Genomic DNA, 21,300 nt, shown 5'->3' on the forward strand with positions numbered 1-21,300 from the left:
AAGTGAGTTAGGGAGGATTCCCTCTTTATCTATTGATTGGAATAGTTTCAGAAGGAATAGTACCAGTTCCTCCTTGTACCTCTGGTAGAATTCAGTTGTGAATCCATCTGGTCCTGGACTTTTTTTGGTTGGTAAACTATTAATTATTGCCTCAATTTCAGAGCCTGTTATTGGTCTATTCAGAGATTCAACTTCTTCCTGGTTTAATCTTGGTGGGGTGTATGTGTCGAGGAATTTATCCATTTCTTCCAGATTTTCTAGTTTATTTGCATAGAGGTGTTTATAGTGTTCTCTGATGGTAGTTTGTATTTCTGTGGGATCGGTGGTGATATCCCCTTTATCATTTTTTATTGCGTCTATTTGATTCTTCTCTCTTTTCTTCTTTATTAGTCTTGCTAGCGGTCTATCAATTTTGGTGATCTTTTCAAAAAACCAGCTCCTGGATTCATTGATTTTTTTTGAAGGGTTTTTGTGTCTCTATTTCCTTCAGTTCTGCTCTGGTCTTAGTTATTTCTTACCTTCTGCTAGCTTTTGAATGTGTTTCCTCTTGCTTCTCTAATTCTTTTAATCGTGATGTTCGGGTGTCAGTTTTAGATCTTTCCTGCTTTCTCTTGTGGGCATTTAGTGCTATGAATTTCCCTCTACACACTGCTTTGAATGTGTCGCCGAGATTCTGGTATGTTGTGTCTTTGTTCTCATTAGTTTCAAAGAACATCTTTATTTCTGCCTTCATTTCATTATGTACCCAGTAGTCACTCAGGAGCAGGTGTTCGGTTTCCATGTAGTTGAGCGGTTTTAAGTGAATTTCTTAATCCTGAGTTCTAGTTTGATTGCACTGTGGTCTGAGAGACAGTTTGTTATAATTTCTGTTCTTTTACATTTGCTGAGGAGTGCTTTACTTGCAAATAAGTGTTCAATTTTGGGATAAGTGTGGTGTGGTGCTTAAAAGAATGTATATTCTGTTGATTTGGGGTGGAGAGTTCTGTAGATGTCTATTAGGTCTGTTTGATGCAGAGCTGAGTTCAATACCTGGGTATCCTTGTTAACTTTCTGTCTCGTTGATCTGTCTAATGTTGACAGTGGGGTGTTAAAGTCTCCCATTATTATTGTGTGGGAGTCTAAGTCCCTTTGTAGGTCTCTAAGGACTTGCTTTATGAATCCGGGTGCTCCTGTATTGGTTACATATATATTTAGGGTAGTTAGCTCTTCCTGTTGAATTGATCCCTTTACCATTATGTCATGGCCTTCTTTGTCTCTTTTGATCTTTGTTGGTTTAAAGTCTGTTTTATCTGAGACTAGGATTGCAACCCCTGCCTTTTTTTGTTTTCCATTTGCTTGGTAGATCTTCCTCCATCCCTTTATTTTGAGCCTATGTGTGTCTCTGCATGGGAGATGGGTTTTCTGAATATAGCACACTGATGGGTCTTGACTCTTTATCCAGTTTGCCAGTCTGTGTCTTTTAATTGGAGCATTTAGCCCATTTACATTTAAGGTTAATATTGTTATGTGTGAATTTGATCCTGTCATTATGATGTTAGCTGGTTATTTTGCTTGTTAGTTGATGCAGTTTCTTCCTAGCCTTGCTGGTCTTTACAATTTGGTGTGTTTTTGCAGTGGCTGGTACCAGTTGTTCCTTTCCATGTTTAGTGCTTCCTTCAGGAGCTCTTTTAGGGCAGGCCTGGTCGTGACAGAATCTCTCAGCATTTGCTTGCCTGTAAAGTATTTTATTTCTCCTTCACTTATAAATCTTAGTTTGGCTGGATATGAAATTCTGGGTTGAAAATTCTTTTCTTGAAGAATGTTGAATATTGGCCCCCACTCTCTTCTGGCTTGTAGAGTTTCTGCCAAGAGATCAGCTTTAGTCTGATGGGCTTCCCTTTGTGGGTAACCCGACCTTTCTCTCTGGCTGCCCGTAACATTTTTTCCTTCATTTCAACTTTGGGGAATCTGACAATTATGTGTCTTGGAGTTGCTCTTCTTGAGGAGTATCTTTGTGGCGTTCTCTGTATTTCCTGAATTTGAATATTGGCCTGCCTTGCTAGATTGGGGAAGTTCTCCTGGATAATATCCTGCAGAGTGTTTTCCAACTTGGTTCCATTCTCCCCGTCACTTTCAGGTACACCAGTCAGAAGTAGATTTGGTCTTTTCACATAGTCCCATATTTGTTAGAGGCTTTGTTCATTTTTTTTTGTTCTTTTTTCTCTAAACTTCTCTTCTTACTTCATTTCGTTCATTTGATCTTCCGTCACTGATACCCTTTCTTCCAGTTGATCGAATAGGCTACTGAGGCTTGTGCATTCGTCATGTAATTCTCGTGCCTTGGTTTTCAGCTCCATCAGGTCCTTTAAAGACTTCTCTGCATTGGTTATTCTAGTTAGCCATTCATCTAATTTTTTTTCAAGGTTTTTAACTTCTTTGCCATGAGTTCAAACTTCCTCCTTTAGCTGGGAGTAGTTTGATTGTCTGAAGCCTTCTTCTCTCAACTCATCAAAGTCATTCTCTGTCCAGCTTTGTTCTGTTGCTGGTGAGGACCTGTGTTCGTTTGGAGGAGGAGAGGCACTCTGATTTTTAGAGTTTCCAGTTTTTCTGCTCTGTTTTTTCCCCATCTTTGTGGTTTTATCTACCTTTGGTGTTTGATAATGGTGATGTACAGATGGGGTTTTGGTGTGGATGTCCTTTCTGTTTGTTAATTTTCCTTCTAACAGTCAGGACCCTCAGCTGCAGGTCTGTTGGAGTTTGCTGGAGGTCCACTCCAGTTGCTGTTTGCCTGGATATCAGCAGCGGAGGCTGCAGAACAGTGGATATTGGTGAACAGCAAGTGTTGCTGCCTGATCGTTCCTCTGGAAGTTTTGTCTCAGAGGAGTACCTGGCCGTGTGAGGTGTCAGTCTGCCCCTACTGGGGGCTGCCTCCCAGTTAGGCTACTTGGGGGTCAGGCACCCACTTGAGGAGGCAGTCTGTCCGTTCTCAGATCTCCAGCTGTGTGCTGGGAGAACCACTAGTCTCTTCAAAGCTGTCAGACAGGGACATTTAAGTCTGCAGAGGTTTCTCCTGCCTTTTGTTTGGCTTTGCCCTGCCCCCAGAGGTGGAGTCTACAGAGGCAGGCAGGCCTCCTTGAGCTGCTGTGGGCTCCACCCAGTTCGAGCTTCCCAGCTGCTTTGTTTACCTACTCAAGCCTCGGCAATGGCAGGTGCCCCTCCCCTAGCCTTGCTGCCACCTTGCAGTTTGATCTCAGACTGCTGTGCTAGCAATGAGCGAGGCTCCGTGGGCATAGGACCCTCCAAGCCAGGCGCGGGATATAATCTCTTGGTTTGCGGTTTGCTAAGACTGTTGGAAAAGCACAGTATTAGGGTGGGAGTGACCCGATTTTCCAGGTGCCGTCTGTCACCCCTTTCTTTGACTAGGAAAGGGAATTCCCTGACCCCTTGCGCTTCCCAGGAGAGGCGATGCCTCGCCCTGCTTCGGCTCACACTCGGTGCACTGCACCCACTGACCTGCACCCACTGTCCGACCCTCCCCAGTGAGATGAACCCAGTACCTCAGTTGGAAGTGCAGAAATCACCCGTCTTCTGCGTCGCTCACGCTAGGAGCTGTAGACTGGAGTTGTTCCTATTTGGCCATCTTGGCTCCACCCAGATCTTGTTTTGTAGGGAATGGGAGCCATCAACATTTTTGGAGCTGGAAATGACATGATTAGATTTATGTTCAAGAAAAGACACTCTACTGGTACGGTATAAGCACGGTGGTTGAGGGCGAGCAGGAAACTGATCAGCAAGACCAATAAGTAGGCAGGAGTGGTAGTCTATGCAGGTCATGATAATTGCGCGCACTTGGCATTTGCAGTGGATGGAGAAGGAGAAGGAGGAGGGGTGCACTGCAGATCTCAGTAGGCAGGAGAATCAATATTTTAAGATTTTGAATAGATTTTGAAAAACAGAAGAGAACCCTAGGTTGGCTCCAAGATTTGGGGTTTAGACAACTAGGTAGACAATAGTGCCGTACACAAATTGGTGGCACAGGATAAAAGAGAAAACAGATTTGGTGACAAGAAGATGATGAGTTCAATTTTGGGCATATGTAAGCAGCTGTGGCCCGATCAAGGGGCTTGTTGAGGAGAGAGGTCCAGGACGTAGACTATATATACACACACATATATATATATATATATATATATATATGACAGTTATAGGATTCAGTAGCATTAGGTTAGTAGTTCAAGCTATGGGTATGAATGAAATAGCTGAAGGTTACCTGGGAAACCTAGAACTTCAGATTTGCTTTGCAGCTAGTTACCTGAGATATGTATTGTACAGAAAAGATGGAGACCTTAAACAAGAGGCTATGATAGAGATAAAAGGTTTTGGAAATTATTTCCATAAGGATGACAGATTTGTTAATTGTTTCTTGTTGGTCTGTGGAACATCAGTAACCTAAAAATGTCTCTGTATGATTCAAGATTGCATCTTCTACAGAGAAACTTGTTCTGATAGAAATGAAGATAATGAGGGCTAAAGAAACACAGAGTATATTTTATTTCCCTTTATGAAGTTTAAATTCTGTCTTTTTTAATTAACCCACAGAGATCCTTGATATTGTATCTGACCGTAATATGTTTTATATAAAATGCCTAAGACACTGAGTGTGAGCAACTGAGAAAACAACAGTTTGTCAATTCATGAATTGTGGGTCTGTTTGATCTATTGACTAGAGTAATGATTCAGGTGAGTATTTTGTCTTGATTCTGGCCATGAGTAAAGGAAGCTGCAGTTGACCATCACAGTTTTATATTTGGTACCAAAGAACCATAGCTACCACATATGTGTTCATTGCCAACAACTTGGATCATGATAAGCAGAAGCTTTTACTTAAGCAGTCAGTCTTAGTATAATAAGGTTTAGAGAAAGGCAGTTCACAGTTTTGCTACTTGTTCTCCAGCCATGTATTTTAGCAATTGCAATTTTGTTTGTTAGTGTGGAAGCATGACACTCTTTTTCAGTGATTTACTTTTTAGGCTTTTTCCCCCTTTTTTGCTATATATATATATATATAATTACTTATAGACCCTTTTAATCATATCTTAATATTAATTGACCAAAAGGCAGATACACATTTTTATTAAAAGGTAAACACAGAACACTAGCAGACACTAGTAGCCTGCCTATTCTGAGCCCATTTTCTTTGTTTTCACTGTGATACAGTGGGCCTCAGGCCACATGGGCCTGACTTTTGCCCCGAAGGTGATTAGCTCCATTCTTCTTCCTAGTGACTAGTGAAGGAAGTGGCATGTGACCCAATTTCAATATATGTGAGAAGTCTGCTGGGGACCTCAGCAGTTTCTTATACTTAATCTACTGACTAGTATTTGTATTATGGGACATGGCTGCTTTCTAAGTCAAGTGCCTTTAATCTGTTAATGCTGTAGACCTTTCAAAGGAGAAACCAACGTCCTTCACAAGAAGGAAAGAAACATATTTCAGAAACGCCGGTAGGACCCAACGAGTTGATAAAAAGAGATTTAAAGGGAAGAGACTACCATTTTTTAGCTGCCAAGTGTTGGGTGTACATGTGAAGCCTAGACTTTGCTGCCATCTTGGCCAAGGGGGACACTGGGTGACTGTAAGTATGCATGCTGAGCGTGGGACACTAGGAGGATGAGCCGTGATGATCTTGTCAAGCCACTGAATTAACCACCCCTAGAGTGACACTACCATAGCTTATAGGATTATAGGAGATAATGACATTTCTTTATTTTTAAACCAGATGAATCAAGAACTTTTGGTATTTGCAGCTGAGTGCATCCTAACAGATACACATTTCAGTTGTGGATTAAGAAATGTATGAACAGAAAATAGATTCAGTGGGATATTTAAACGATAGTTCTGACAGTTACCACATGTTGTTAGAAGCATCTATAAACAGACTAATCAGAATGAATACTGACATGGCGTATCGGAGGCATGTCAGCCGGGGCTGTGGTGGACCATGACAGATTTTGAGACCTGCCAAGAGCAACCTTGATTTAACAGCATTTTATCTGGTATAAATAAATTTTCTTTTATTTTGAGGATTCACTTGCATTCTTCCTTATCCCTTTAAGTGTTATTAGAGGAAAAAAAGCTTTAATAATAATATATCGAGTTATTAAAGTACCTTTCATTTGAAGCTTGACATACCAGGAAATGTGACTGACTGTTGTCTTGCCCAAGGTCAAACACTGGGCCACTTTCAGAGCTAAATATAGATTGAGAGCATTCCACATAAAGAATAATTAGGACCTGTGAAAAACCTCCAATGACTTAGAAATTGTAGAACCAAGTTTTCTGTTGTTTACATGGTTAAACTACAAGTAAAATCTTCTCATTGGGCCCTGTTGGTGTTTCTGAAATACGTTTCTTTTCTTCTTGTGAAGGATGTTGGTTTGTCCTCTGAAAGGTCTAGGACATTAAAAGATTAAAAGCACTTGACTAAGAAAGCAGCCATGTCTGATAATGCAAATACTGGTCAGTAGATTAAGTATATTCTTTGCTTTTCCTTTTTTTTTTTTCAAATAAGGTTTTAACATCCAAACATTTAACTTGTTTTTGAGGAAGTAACTCATGTCAGTTTTTGTGATTTCATTAATGCTTGAAAAAAAGGTCAGACTGTAAAAAGCAGGGCTGAACAGTATCTGTCTAGAATAAATGACCGTTACTGGCCTTTGTTCTCCTGTTACTGTTTTGGGTTAATAAAACTCCAATATGATTTGGCACAACGGGAATGCTGGGCTCCTTCCAGCTCCCCTAAGGCCATGACTTCAAATGGGGAGCTCGTACCCTCCTTGGGCCCTGGCTCTCCCACCTACTCTGGTGGCACCCCTTGACACAAGAGTTAACTTTACCACAAGAGCTTATGTGATGATCATATTGGCTCATAGTATGTGTTCAATAAACAGTAGATGGAATTAAACTGATAGCAGGGTATGCTGTAAATGTGAGGTGTCCAGATATGTGCTGGGACTTGTCAGCCCTTCTTTCAGCCTCCTACATCCAGTGCTCTACTCCTGTGTGTCCCCTAAGCAGGGAGATAAATTTTCCCCCTAACTTATTTCTCAATTAAGGAAAAGGCTTTGACTATCCATGCCGCTAAATGTTGGACCACACACATAGAAAATAACTGACTGAGTAGCAACCATGGAGTAGGCATTTGAAAATTGGCACTAAACAGAAATGCATCAGCAGAGATTTTGGAATGACTCTTGTGGATTGGTGAAGAATAAGGACTTCTTTAGTAGCTCTTGGTATCTGCTTGTTTCTTCCCCCTTTCCTAAATGCACATATGCTGTATATGGCACCTTATGCTTTTCTCTCTTCTGTTTTATAGAAAAAAAATTCTCTTTCCATTTGCTATACATATTAAAATTGTACAGCATATGGCAGTTTCAAATACAAATACCTATAACTTTTAGTTTTAGAGAAAAACAAAAGCACTGTAAAGAGAAGTAAAAAGTCTGTTGAAAATATGACTAAAGTTAGTAGTAATGGTTTAAAGAAAAGATTCTTGGCTTCCAAATTTCACAGTTAAGACTGATTCTTTTCGCAGGTAATTAAGAACAGGACTTAACCAGTGAGATTTATAGGTAAAGTTTATTCAGTTGTGGTTTAATGATGTTGTTTCAGAATCTTTCTCTTTGGTTACAAAATGACTACAAAGATGCAGCAGTGGCTAAACAATAAAGGAGCATCTTTTGGGTCTGGCCTATTGTGGATTGATTATTGAGAGTTGAATTCTTTTTTTTTTTTTTTCCTTGAGATAGAGTCTTGCACTGTTGCTCGGGCTGGAGTGCAGTAGTGCAATCTCGACTCACTGCAACCTCCACCTCCCAGGTTCATGCAATTCTCCTGCCTCAGCGTACCAAGTAGCTGGGATTACAGGCACCCACCACCATGCCCAGCTACGTTTTTTTTTTTGCTTTTGTTTTTGTTTTTTTTTTTTTGTATTTTTAGTAGAGACAGGGTTTCACTACAAGAACACAGAGAAACAAAATGTAATATTGGGTATGTCCATCCGATTTTCTTCAGGCCAAGAATAATTGTTTGTCTTTTTGGTACCCAATGGCAACATAAAAATTGGAATATATTCCAAAACATCCCAATTTCCACAAGTTATGTTTCCATGAATTGTCAAGCACTTCTTGAACTTACATACATATTCACTGAAATTGTGACATTTCTTGGCATAACAATTTCCATGAGTGGGCTACCTGCTGTGTAATGAAATCTTTCTAAATTGTCTCTTTTGTACTTAAAGGTATGTCTCGTCTCCTAAGGCTTGGTTCCAAAATTTAGAAAGATGAAGTGGTTTTTCTCTTTCTTTACACTTCATCATTTAATGTCCTCTTTTCTCTCCTCTCTTTTGAATAAAAGATATTTACTATTTTTTTGCTTCTCATGTGTCTCTACAAGTTGTCAGACTCAAATTTCCTTTAATTAGAGAGTTGGAAGCCTCAGAAGATTGGGAATTTGTACAGTTTTGGTAAGAATTGGTAATTTGTATAGTTTTGTAGAGTCAGAATCTTACAGCAAGGTTTGCTTTTTATTTTGACTCAGACTTTTCCATGAGGTTTCTCAGAAGTCCAAATATATATATATATATGTTCAGTTATAGGTAGAAAAAGATGCTAACCAACAGAGAATAGAGCTTTTGGTCATAGTTAAGAATTATCTTTTTCCATTAGAGACAATAATCAGAGCTGACAGTTAAAGTACATGGACAAGAGGCAGCTGCCACCCACCTCATACTTTTTAGTTTTATTGCTGCCATTTTAAACAATTATAATAAACAACCCAAAATATGATAGCAAGTATAGGCAACTGTCCTAACCATGATTGGTCTGTAGCCAGGCCTGGGAGAAAAGAAAGCATGGAAAGGTTATGGTTTTAAGTTTATGAACATAGTATCGTATCAGATATTTTTCCTCATCAAGGTTAACCTTCTTTTTTAAGTCTTATAGTAGACCTCCATATACTACTGAGAAGAGTGTTAATTCCCTAATAAAAGGTCATGAATATTGTCAGGGATTATGTTTGTGAATGGTCCAAGTTGCTATTTTTCCTGGAAGATGAATGTGTTCAGGGGCCATTCTGCTATTTCTGTGCTCTCAATTGAGTCATTTTTCCAAGATGTGGCAGGCAACAGTGCTAGGCTCCAGCCCCGAAAAGGGTCTGTCTTTAGGTCCTTTGTTTTGAAATAGGATTATATTACTCTAGCAGCATTAGTAAAGGGATTTGATGGCAAAACATGAGGAACCAAGGCAAGATTTTGATAGAGCTTGGTTAAATAACATTTTTATGCATAATATTTTGAAATTGTGGTATGCTATTTCATATTGTATATAGCTGAGTCTACACACAAATTGTGTTTAATAATACAGAACTCTGGATCAAATGCTTAGGGTTTGTAGAGCCAGACAGATTGAGTTCAGATCCCCTTATTGTCACATACTCTCCGAAAGATTTCACCCAAGTTACTTTGCTGAGCTTACGTTTTTCACCTGTAAAATGGGGATAGTAATACCACCATCCTCAGAGAGCTGTCTTAGAGATTAAATGAATGAGTATACTCAAGTGCCTGGTGTTATGTGTCCAGTAAATTTCAGGTTTTAGGATTCTTATCTTGAATTTCTCCACTGTTTTCTATCTTTCATTATGGTTAATTCACTTAATGCTTGTGAAAAAGCCTCTAACATTATCTAGCTCCCCTTCATTCATGCAGAATATCTTGATAAATAGTTAACGACACATTTCATATATATATATTTTTTTTTCTTTTCTTTTTTTTCCGAGATCGAGTCTTGCTCTGTCACCCAGGCTGGAGTGCAGTGGCTCGATCTCAGCTCACTGCAACCTCCATCTGCCAGGCTCAAGTGATTCTTCTGCCTCAGCCTCCCGAGTAGCTGGGACTATAGGCGTGCACCACCATGCCTGGTTAATTTTTGTATTTTTAATAGAGGCGGGGTTTCACTATGTTAGGCTGGTCTTGAACTCCTGATCTCGTGATCCACCCATCTTGGCCGAAGTGCTGGGATTATAGGCATGAGCCACTGCGCCTGGCCATATTTTATTTCTTTTATAGAGACAGGGTCTCACGCGGTCACTCCTGCACTCAGGCTGGAGTACAGTGGTATGATCATAGCTCACTATAACCTTAAACTCCTGGGCTCAAGCAATCCTCCTGCTTCAGCCTCCTGAGTAGCTAGGACTAAGGCATGTGCCACTATGCCTAGCTAATTTTTAAAATTTTTTTGTAGAGATGGGGTCTCACTGTGTTACCCAGGCTGGTCTCGCACTCTTGGCCTCAAGTGATTCTCTCACCTTGGCCCCCCAAAGTGCTGGCATTATAGGCATGAGCCATGGTGCCTGTCCCTATTCTTAATTGTACATTTTCAGAGGCAGTGCCAACAGGGAATAGTTAATAATAAAGTTAAGTTGGTAGGATTTATTGCACGAACATTATCCTCCTGGGCTCTGAGTTTGAGTAGAGGGCCTTTTTGTTTGGAGGCCAGATATATAAGCATTAACTCAAGATGGCAGCCAGTAGGGCACAAAATTTGGAAGAGGAGGAGGCAAGATTACTACCTGGTGCTAGAAAGACTGAGGTGCATATAAATACAGCCATCAGACAATCTGTTCTCTTCTTCCCCTCCCCCTCAAATACTATTTTGCAATACAAATTAAAAGCTTTATAATGAACTTACCTGAATTACAGATAAAGATATCAAAACTCTGACAAGGAGGCATGAGTTTCATAACTGTTAATACCTGACATCTGGGATTCAAACCCATGGTTTCCTGACTCTAAAGGTTTTATCACTATACCGATGCTGGTGATTGGGAAATGCCAGGAGTTACTAATTTTCCTCAGTGAAGAACGTTCCCTGCAAATACATCTTCACTGAACACAAAAAGTAATGTTTAGGATAATTGTTCACTGGTTGTTCGGCTATTTTCTTTGTTATTTTGATCACAAAATCATATAATGCTAGTACTGTAGAGGATCCTCATATTCCTACTGCCTTATTTTTGGGTGAAGAAACTGAGGTCCGAGAGGACCAAGGGCTTGTCTGGTGTTTCCTAGCTGGGTAATGGCAGTGTTAAGGCTGGGAAGAACTGCATTCTGTGTCACGTCTCCAGTGTTCAAAATTTGCTGTAGGTTCTGATGTTTCCATTTTTAGGGTTACAGGCCATTTATTTGCTTTCTAGTCTTAGTAAGGTTTATATTATTGCTTTTAGGACTATTTTACATTTATATACAAAATCATTTTATATTTTAAAACATACACCTGTATTCACTCATGTGTTGGTGAATTTGGGGGAATAATGGAAGAGTTTAAAGTTGCTGTTTATTTATAAGTCACTAAGCTGTGAAGAAACCCAACTGGTTATAAAAGTGGAATTTTACTTAAAATTGTAATGTTCATTGTATGATAGAATGGAGTGTCCTCTTTAAATCAAGGTAAAATAAGCATCTTTACATTTTAAATAGTCTGAAAAAGTGAAAGCAATTTAAAGACATGTAATTCTCTAAACATTAATTTTAATTATGTGGATAGACCTGCCAGTTTAATCAGTCAGATCTTTGCTTTTTATTCCATAGATCTTCACAGTATTTCTAATTTGGAAGTCAAAGTGCATATTAATGTACCTGTGACATATAAAAACAACTGTGTTCCTTGATGACACTCTCAAATACTCTTTGATATTTGCATCAAAATTATCAAAATTCTATCTTTCAGAAAAAAAGCATTGAAAACAGATACTAGTGTTTGTCAGCATCTTCACTGTTTTTTTAAAAATGCAACAAATAGAATTTGTAAAATTGACAATTTTCATTTTTCCATGCTGCAGGCTCTTTTTGTTTGGTTGAGTATGAAAGAAGGTGGACTATGTTCAGAACCACCTGAGGTGTTCAATATCATCCTGTTCCCTCTCCTTCTAATCCATGGGAAATAGGTGTGCCTAGCTAGTAAATAGAGGAGTAAGAAAGAATCGGGGTGGAATTTCTGGCACTATGAACAATTTTTCTTTCCTAGAGTGTCATAAACTAAGGCTATTCCCTCTATAAGATAACAGATTTTGAACAATTACGTGAAATCTGTTATTTCATGTATTAGAGTTCAAAATATAGCCTTTCTTAAAATTAGTTGTTTTGCTGCCCCTGAATTTGCTCAATCACCTTGTGGCTTCATTCAGACAGATGCCCTAATCTTTTATCTTTTTGTCAGTGATGCATCTATATTTGGGTAATTTTCTAGGCTGTTGACATATTTGATGGTATAATTTCAAAATTAATATTGTTGATTACTGCTTTACTAGGGGAATAAGGCAATATATCAGAAAGCAGGAATTTAAAAGATATGCCGTACCGTACAGATAACAGTCGATAGCCTCTTTCCCCACACTTAGTCTATCATTTCTATTGTTCATGCAGTTTGCTAGGTAGTTAATGGTACTTCATACAAGTTGTGGTTCCAGTGTTCTGCTCTGTTGGGTTTTCTATTCATAAACCACAATCTCCTAGGGATAAAAGAAGGCTCTTCCTCTTTAAGTAGCAGACAGAAAATATGGTTTTTTTTCGGGTTTGAATTTTCATGTGTAATTACTGCAGTTGTCTGTAGGAGAAAGGGCTCATTGTGGTTTTTCTCGACTGCCTTTCTTAAAGACATATGCAAATAGCCAGACAGTACACATGGCACTGACCTATGGCCAGGGACTCACAGTTTTGTGAGAATACGGGAGCGTACAGCCACTTCCTTCACTCAATGCCAGTCCCAGAGCAGTTGCATTAGGCTGGAGGACTGGAGGTGGAGCCTTTTTTGCTCACGGCAGCAAGTTCCCTTCTCCTTTCTCTCCCCCGGCGGCGTGTGCGTTGGCTCTTCAAGCTGCCTGTGGTGCTCTGTGGAGTGAAAAAGGCAGGGTGTGCTCTCAGACTGTGCTATAAACTGCAATTTCTATTTGGGGTCCTCACGGAGAAGAACACCAGGAAAGACATACAGGACCAGTGCCATGGGCCAGCTTTGCTGCTTTCCTTTCTCAAGAGATGAAGGAAAAATCAGTAAGTGGGATTTGTACTGTGCAGAATCCTAAGTGCTTGACTATTTTGTGCGGTTGTCTTCTAGGGGTAGTTTTGCTCTTTTTTTAATGGGAAAGATAGCAGACTAATCAGCTATGATTTTTAATGTGTGTTTCTTAAAGGGACTGGTAGGTGTGTAGTTACAAATTAACTGTAAAAGTACTGCAACTCAGTAGATGGGCTGTGTTAAAAATACAAAATACTGAAAACTCATTTCTGATTCTCCTCTGTTGGTATTCTCCCAGCTCATTTTTATCACACTACGTTAGAGTCAGAGTTTAGTTTTGAGTTTCTTTAAATCACTGTATTCAATTTGATATACTGTACAAGCCAGACTTCATTTTTCTTATCTGAAACTGGCATATTTTCAGAGCAATGCTCAACAGTAACAGGTAAAGCTTGTTCTAAAATGACACATATTAGACACTTGCAGATATTTTCATATCTCCCCTGCTTTGTTCTTCCTGGAAGGGATTCAAGTGTGCCTGTGAGACCACTCTAAGCAAGTGATGCCGCTTTGCTTCTAGCAGAAACCCCATTGAACCTGCCTAAATGAATGTTGAATTCCACAGCGGCTTATGCCTAGAAAAGACAACTTAAAGTGGTGACATTTGCACTGAATTTTGTTCTTCACTGGCTTATGTATATTCACTTACATTTTAGCTTTGTTAAATGGAATACTGGCATTTTAATTAGTATGCTGAATAGAGTTTTACTTACCCTAGTTGCCCCGAAATAGGGAATTTTTACTTCCTTTTCGATATAATGTTTCCAGTCATACGTGCTAAATTTGCAGCCACGTTTGTGTCATATCAGTGCTTGATTCTAATTTAAATAGGTCCATGGAATTTCCTAATATCTGGTTCAGATACTGAAAGATGTACGTCTGGTTTATATTTCCTGCTGCTTGTTCTTCAGGAAACTAGCCAGGGACTGTTAAAAAAAAATACATATGCTATACCTGTTCACTTGGGAAATAAGACAGTTTTTACAGTAACTCTTTGGGGAATGCTTTGGAATAAATGCTGAAGTCTCTAAACATTGGAAACTGTGGAGCATTTGATTGTTAACAAGGACCCAATAAGCTGTGCTCTAAATTTTGCTTGTGAAAGGATACTGTAAAGTGTGTGACAATCCTGCTCTTACAACTTGAGATGACCTTACAACAAAGTCATTCACTTTCTAACAAAGACCATTGGCATTCATTTGGCAGCCCAAGACTTTTCAGGTTATTTGTCAGAATGATTTATTTGTAGTTCCTGAAGATTTGGGTTGGTTGATCTTTTTCTTGGGGAACACTCCTCTCTGAAAAACCTCGGCATGGGCCGATGCAGGGATAGTGAATTCTTTCCCCACCCTCTTCACTTTCTATTCCACTTCTCAGGGTTTTCCCTTGGAGTGCCTGCTCTCCTGCTCTGTTTCTCTTCTTCCCCTGTCTGTAAGCATCTTTTGGCTCCATCTGAAGCCGTCAAGTTTCAACTCCAGAAGGAATTTGTTCTTTTCTGTCTTCCTTATCAGGGACTGTTGAAGAACAGTCTTCTGTTTTACATACGGTTCTTCCTAATATTGATGGACAGGAAGTAATATGTACTGCTTTTGGGGTTTACTGTCTCAAATTCCAAACTTTAAGAAAAAATGAAGATAGAACTCCATATCTGAAGTAAAGCCCAAGTCTGGAGGTGCAAATTATGGTTAGAAGAAATGCATTTGCACCCCTGCCCCCATTCACTCCTGATGGCCCCCTGGGTCCTCTCCATTTTCTGCCCATCATTCTTTCCTCTGTCTGATTTTGTGGTTACTTCACTGGTTTTCTCTTCCTAATCTGCTTCATACTCCATTTACACACCCCATGCAAACACATATGCACATTGTAGAGCTGTTTCCTGATGCAGTGTTTTAATTTCTCTGCTACAGGATGGTCTAAAGATAGGCTTCTGTGCCAGGCATCGCTGTCCTTCTGGTAATATGTGCCTAACAGTACTTATAAAGGGGACATTTAAAAAGTGGCAGAGAATTTATTGCTCAGTGTGCCTCAAGGAACATATAAATTAGCACAAACTGTGGGTATCTACTCTGTAAGTTGTGCTGATAATGTGAAAGAATCCATAATAGACATTTGGGAGGGTCCAGCTTTTTTCTGATCTTGCTGCTAGATTGTACAGTAACCTCCTGGGTCTTATTTATCTTCGTGTCATCACCTAATAGCCTTGTTAGCCTACTCTGAGCAATGTACTCCTTGAGCATCTACTAAAAGCAGAGCACAAAAATGTGAATACCCACTTCTAATTCTGTAACAGGCGGTGGCCCTAGAATGTTCCTCCTTGAAGGTAGCCCAAATTATGGAGAATTTGATGAGTTTTTGGTGAAAGTTTAAATTTTTGGGTGTTATTCTCAAAACACAGGTGAGTTGGAAAGCTCATCCTCTGCAGTCCTACAGAGATACAGCAAGGATATAACCAGTTGGTCAAGTGGTAAGAGTCAAGTGACCCCCCCCCCTCCCTCCTGCTGCTATTTTATCCTGCTTTTGCTGTTTGGTGGTGGTGGTAGATAGAAATAATTCTAATTTAATTGATTTATTAATGCTACTATTTTAGTCTATTGATAGTAAATGATGATTTTTTTTTTAAATCAACTAGTCATGTGGGAGCCTAAGCTGTAGAAAGTTAACTATATGCATACCCAGAAATATTCTTATGCAATTTAAATTGATATATAATAGTTGTACATATTTATGGGGCATGTGATATTTTGGTACATGCATACAATGTGTAAGGATTAAATCAGGGCAATTAGGATATCCATCACCTCAAACATTTATCATTTCCTTGTGGAGGGAATATTTCAACTTCCAGCTATTTTGGAATGTAAAATAAATTGTTTTTAACTATAGTGACCATACTGTGCTGTCAAACATTAGAACCAATTCCTTCTATCTAACTGTGTTTGTATCTATTAACCTCTCATCATCTTTCTCCCCGACAACTTCCCAGCCTCTGGTAACCATCATTCCACTCTATCTCCATGAGATCTAATTTTTTTTTTTTTTTTTTAGCTCCAACATAGGAGTGAGAACATACAATATTTGTCTTTATGTGCCTGGCTTATTTCACTTCCCGTAATGACCTACATTTCCATCCATGTTGCTGAAAATGACAGGATTTTATTCTTTTTTATGGCTGAATCGTATTCCATAGTATATATATACCACATTTTCATTATCCGTTCATCTATTGATGGAAAGTTAGGTTGATTCCGTATTTGGCTCTTGTGAATAGTGCTGCAATAAACATTGGGGTGCAGGTATTCCTTTGATACATTGATTTCCTTTTCTGTGGATAGATACCCAGTAGTGGGATTGCTAGAAATTTTGCTAATGGGCTGAATAGTCAAATACAGCAGAGCTTGTCATGGTTTATTTATTAATTAGTGCAGCATAAAACACTTTTTTGTTTAAATCTTCGAAGTTAAACATTTTTCCAAAGTGTATTTTTCACCACAGGAAGTAGAATACACTGTCAATAAATTCATGTTTCTTGGAAGATTAGGCTCTTTCTCTTGCTATACAAGAACATTGTTAACATTAAAAATTACTGGAAATATTATAGGTTTAACAAATACTATAGGTATTTTCCAGTGTAATTTTTGCTGACTACTTATATAGAACTTGATTTATTTGAATTACCTAATTTCTCATATTGAGCTGCCTGAAAGGAATGTCTATCATGAACAGAAATGTCATTGCAGATAACCCACAGTGGTCAATATTGCAGAGGCATATGGACCACTGTGGGTTATCTATCTCATTAAGCAAACCTCACAAGAAAACTTAATAACTATGTAGATACCTCTGTAACTAATTAGAAAACATTGTTTTCTCTTTTCCTGTTGCACATTTTCCCATTTTGAAGTACACTGCTTTTATGTAGAATTAAATAGATGAATGGTAAAGATGAACTGACCTACTTCGTGAGTTAGTCAGTCTCTTGTCACTGAAAGTATTCAAGGACAGGATGAGGACATCATAAGGACATCACCTTCTAGGGGTGTCGTAAAGGGGGAATGGACTTGCTAATGAATGAATGCACTGACAACTCAGTTTCTTTCTAGTCCTGATATTCTGTGATGGCTGAAAATAAAATATTAGAATAAGTATGTGTTTTAACAAGACACATTTTAATTTTATACATGAAATATGTATTAGTGTAGTCTTTTTGTGTGGGATGAATTACTGGGACTATTTATAGTACTCATTTTATAAATATGAGTCAAATGTTGAGATAATTTCTGATATTACATTAATCCATAAATTGAGGTATGCAGTGTGGATTTAATGTCTGGTGAATACATATATATAACCGTAATTACCATAAAGGTGATCAAATTTTACACAAGGACATCTATATTTAGATTTTCCAATTACCTAGAAGTCGTCCTAGAAATCCTATAGCCTTATACTTTGCTCTTCTCATTTGCACCTAGGATATGCTGACTTCATGGTTACCTTTCACATGTCTGCTCTATCTTATCACATGTATTTCAAACACCTCGTATTCAGGGTAGGTGTCGTACATCTTTCAGTAGCACCAGACCCTAACATAGTGTGTTACCCAGAGGAGGCATGTTCTAAATGTTTGTCGATGAAGGGAATGATACACATTTCTTGTGAGTGTGAGAGAGCTTCAGTGTCAATCAGCTTATCAGAGGACAGAATATGGAATAACTGGTTAATGTTGGAACCCATGAAGAGCTTTGGTTACTGAACGTAACAGAGAAACATTTTAACAGGCTCACACTTAGACTTTACATTCTGGGCCCCAGGGAATGAGGATAGGGAACCTCCCATCAAAGGACAGTGACACTTTATTTTTCTTCCTTGCCAGTAAAAATGTGTTTGCCCACAGGGGACACAGCATAACTCCAGTTCTGCCACTGCCTGTTGAAAACATATGGCCCATTGCTTGGCATGCAGTTGTTACTGTAGACAGAGCACAGGCCTGGGAGGACAGAGAGCTGGATGAGAAACCCAGCTCTGCTACTACATCCTGTCTAAGCAAGCTGCTAACATCTCAGGGCTTCAGTTCCTCAGATTTAGGAAGTGGGGGTTGAACTACTCTTGTTTAATTCATTTTTTCCCATTTGCCCCTTAGAGCTAAGAGTCTAGGGAATAAAAGAATGAGTGATATAGATGTGATGCAATTCTTTTTCTTCCTCCTCCTCCAAATCTTCCTCTTTGACTTCCCCTCTTTCTCTTTCTCCTCCTCTTAATTTATTTAATGCTTACTGTGTGCCAAGTACTATGCTAGGATTATGTTCAAGACTGCTTATTAAATGCAACTGTTAGAAAATAGATGCTCCCCTATCTCATTTAAGAGGGCAAGTTGCTGAAAGCCAGAAGTGTGGGGGATTTCTCAGTTACAGTCCCCCGGGGTGCCATGGGGCTGAGAGCTGGTAGAAGGCTGGGATCCCAGGCAGCTCGGCATCTGCTGCCCTCTTTCTGAAGCAGTGAAGCCAGAGGTGTTGTGTGTAACCTAAGACTATGTTTTGCATAAGATTTCTGTGGGTAATATTGTGGTAGCAGCAGGAATGGTGTGCAAGGTAAAAAAAAAACATTTAATCATAGTCACTAAAGGTTAGATTTTCCCTTTATTAAATAATTTGTAATCAGGAGGCTTATGTTTCTAAAATCAAGTAAAGGAACATTAGAGCAAATGCTAGTAGTTACTATTCTTATCTTACCTTCCTGATTCCATCTATTAATTCATAGGCTATGTGATTCCTTCTTGTTATTCTGACATTTTTAGAGTTTGCAGGATTCTACCATCAAATGTTGAATAATTTTCATGAGGAATAGCAAGGTTGTAGAATTATTCCTAGCCCCTAGTAGAGCCATTGACTGCCATAAGCTGTATCCAGAAGCCCTGTCCTTCAGCAGTGTGATGTGGTCTGTCCTGTGTCATCTTCCTGGGGGACCATGAAAGAAGAAGCAGGACTCTGATATACCGAAAGCTTTTGGCTAATAAAAGAAAGCTTCATATCTGAATTACTCCTTCCTGGGACATTATTATTATTATTATTATTAAGAGATGGCCCAGGCAGTTCTCAAACTCCTGGCCTCAAGTGATCCTCCCACCTCGGCCTCCCAGAGTATTGGGATTATAGGTGTGAGCCACTGCACCCAGCCATGGATTTGCATTTTAATAAGACCAAATTATCCCAAGTGCTCTTGGGAAATATTTATAGTAAAATAATGAAATAAAAAATAAAAGATAAGCAGTGATGATGACAGCCCAACTCAAAAGAGTTTCAAAATTCTCAATGTCTATATGGTAGAAAAATAGAGGTTCTAGAGACAAAATGGCTCAGTTTGCACTTTTGGTTCTGACATTTACCGTTTAACTTCTGTAAGCTTTTTTCTGTACATTTTCTTAAACAGTATCTACCTATTGTGAAAATTAAATAAGCTAATGCCTATAAAATTCCTAACACTGTGCTTGGCATATAATAGACTCGGTAAATATAAATTTCTCTGCAGCAAATAGTGTGTTAATTGCATAGCCGCAGTAAGAAGTCAGTTTGAGCTTGGGCAACATGGCGAAAATTAACTGGGTGTGATGATGTGCACCTGTAGTCCCAACTACTCGGGAGGCTGAAGTGCCATGATTGCACCACTGCACTCCAGCCTGGGTGACAAAGTGAGACCTTGTCTCAAAAAAAAAAAAAAAGTCAGCTTGGCAGAACTATGCTTTTATTTCTACCTTATGCAGTAGAAATAAAAAGGCACTTGGAATGTCAGACCTTGAATTGTTGAGTAGACTTGCAGCATTGATCTGCACAGCCTAATTTCCTATGGGGAACTCTTTCCCCCACTTCTTGGGGTCTTGTCCATCATGAGGCCTTACTTCCTGCCCCAGGAGAGACGTGTGGTCCCAGCAAAGTCAACCATGATCTTCCTTGAGATTTGATAGAGAGCCTGTCTTCCTTTTGGGTTGTGAGCAGAAAAGCTGTCATCCTAAGATCACAGTACTTGGTACTGTAGAGCAAGTACAGTCAGGAAGAGTTGTTCTCAGAATGGAGCCAGCACAGAGGAAAGTAAGCCTAGGGAAGGAGAGAGTCCTGATGAGTGTTTGAGCCTCTGAGTTCAGCCATGCCCAAGACCTTCTGCACTACATGAAGCAGTAAATCCTCCCTTTTTTCTTTGTTTACACTTGCTTGATTTAGGGGACACTCAGTGTGTATATAAGTAGAAATAAAACCATAGTTATGCCAAGCTGACTTCTAAGGTGACTGTGGTTACACAATTAATACACTTTTTTTGTTGCAGGGAAATTATATTTTCTGAGTTTATTAGATGCCATGTCCCAGTGTATATTCCGAAACAAATATTACCAAACCTAGTGAAGAAGCGAGAGTTCTCTGACTTATTCTTCATGTTCCATTTTAGTTGCAATGAAATGTAGCCTTAAGTCAGAGCTGCCGTTAAAGAATAGCAGGTTCACTTCAATTAATGTTGTTGAACCCATCATTCAGAAAACTCTGAGCCAGGTGTTCTGGAAGGTACGATGATGAGTAACACATGCTTCCTACTAATGGATTCTTTCTTTAAAAAGTTACATGGCCTTGTAAAAAGAAATCTGTGAAATCTCAAAGTTTATTATGCCTTGAACATAAAAAGCCAAGATAAAGGATATCGATTGATGCTTTCAGTCTAACAAGCAAAGCCATGCCTCTTACATGCCCAGGAAGTTCCATAGCTAAGTCACTGAGAGTGAGTTAATTACTACCAAAATTGGAAATTACCTTAAGCTCCTATCACAGGCAGGATTTACAACTTGACATGAACAAACAGTTCCTACAGCAAACATCTTAGCAAATAAAATCTTCTGTGACTAACATTCATAATGTGAGTTACAAGTTAACAGACCTTGAAACTATTAAATCTTTCAGTTGCATAGTAAAGTTCTTTGCCCTTAGCAAATAGTCATAGATGAAAGTGGAACTGTATGATGCAAATATAAAGAATAAGTATAGCTTTAACTTAAATTATATGCTAACTAGAACATAAATGTTGTTAATTTTATTAAAGGTTAAATCAGAGATATTTGAGGCTTATAATTTTCTGCATTTATTTATACACTTTCCCCCAAAACTTATGAATTTAGTCAAGAACATTAATAAACCTATTATGTATCTATGTA

At 38.9% G+C, this 21,300-nt stretch overlaps 1 protein-coding gene across 3 annotated transcripts in view; it reads left to right on the plus strand.

Annotated features, from left to right (window-relative positions):
* Positions 1-21,300, plus strand: part of AKAP7 (A-kinase anchoring protein 7) — a 156,033-nt gene that overhangs the window by 108,632 nt on the left and 26,101 nt on the right. The window contains exon 1 of one of the 3 annotated variants that reach the window (XM_003255708.2): positions 12,708-13,087. The exons of the other annotated variants lie outside the window; for them this stretch is intronic. Coding sequence (XP_003255756.1) covers positions 13,039-13,087 — 49 coding nt within the window. The 5' untranslated portion in view covers positions 12,708-13,038. Of the gene's footprint in view, positions 1-12,707; positions 13,088-21,300 lie in introns of those variants that run through there. 3 annotated transcript variants of the gene reach the window in all.

This window comes from Nomascus leucogenys, chromosome 3, assembly GCF_006542625.1.
Source record: "Nomascus leucogenys isolate Asia chromosome 3, Asia_NLE_v1, whole genome shotgun sequence".
Lineage (NCBI taxonomy): Eukaryota > Metazoa > Chordata > Mammalia > Primates > Hylobatidae > Nomascus > Nomascus leucogenys.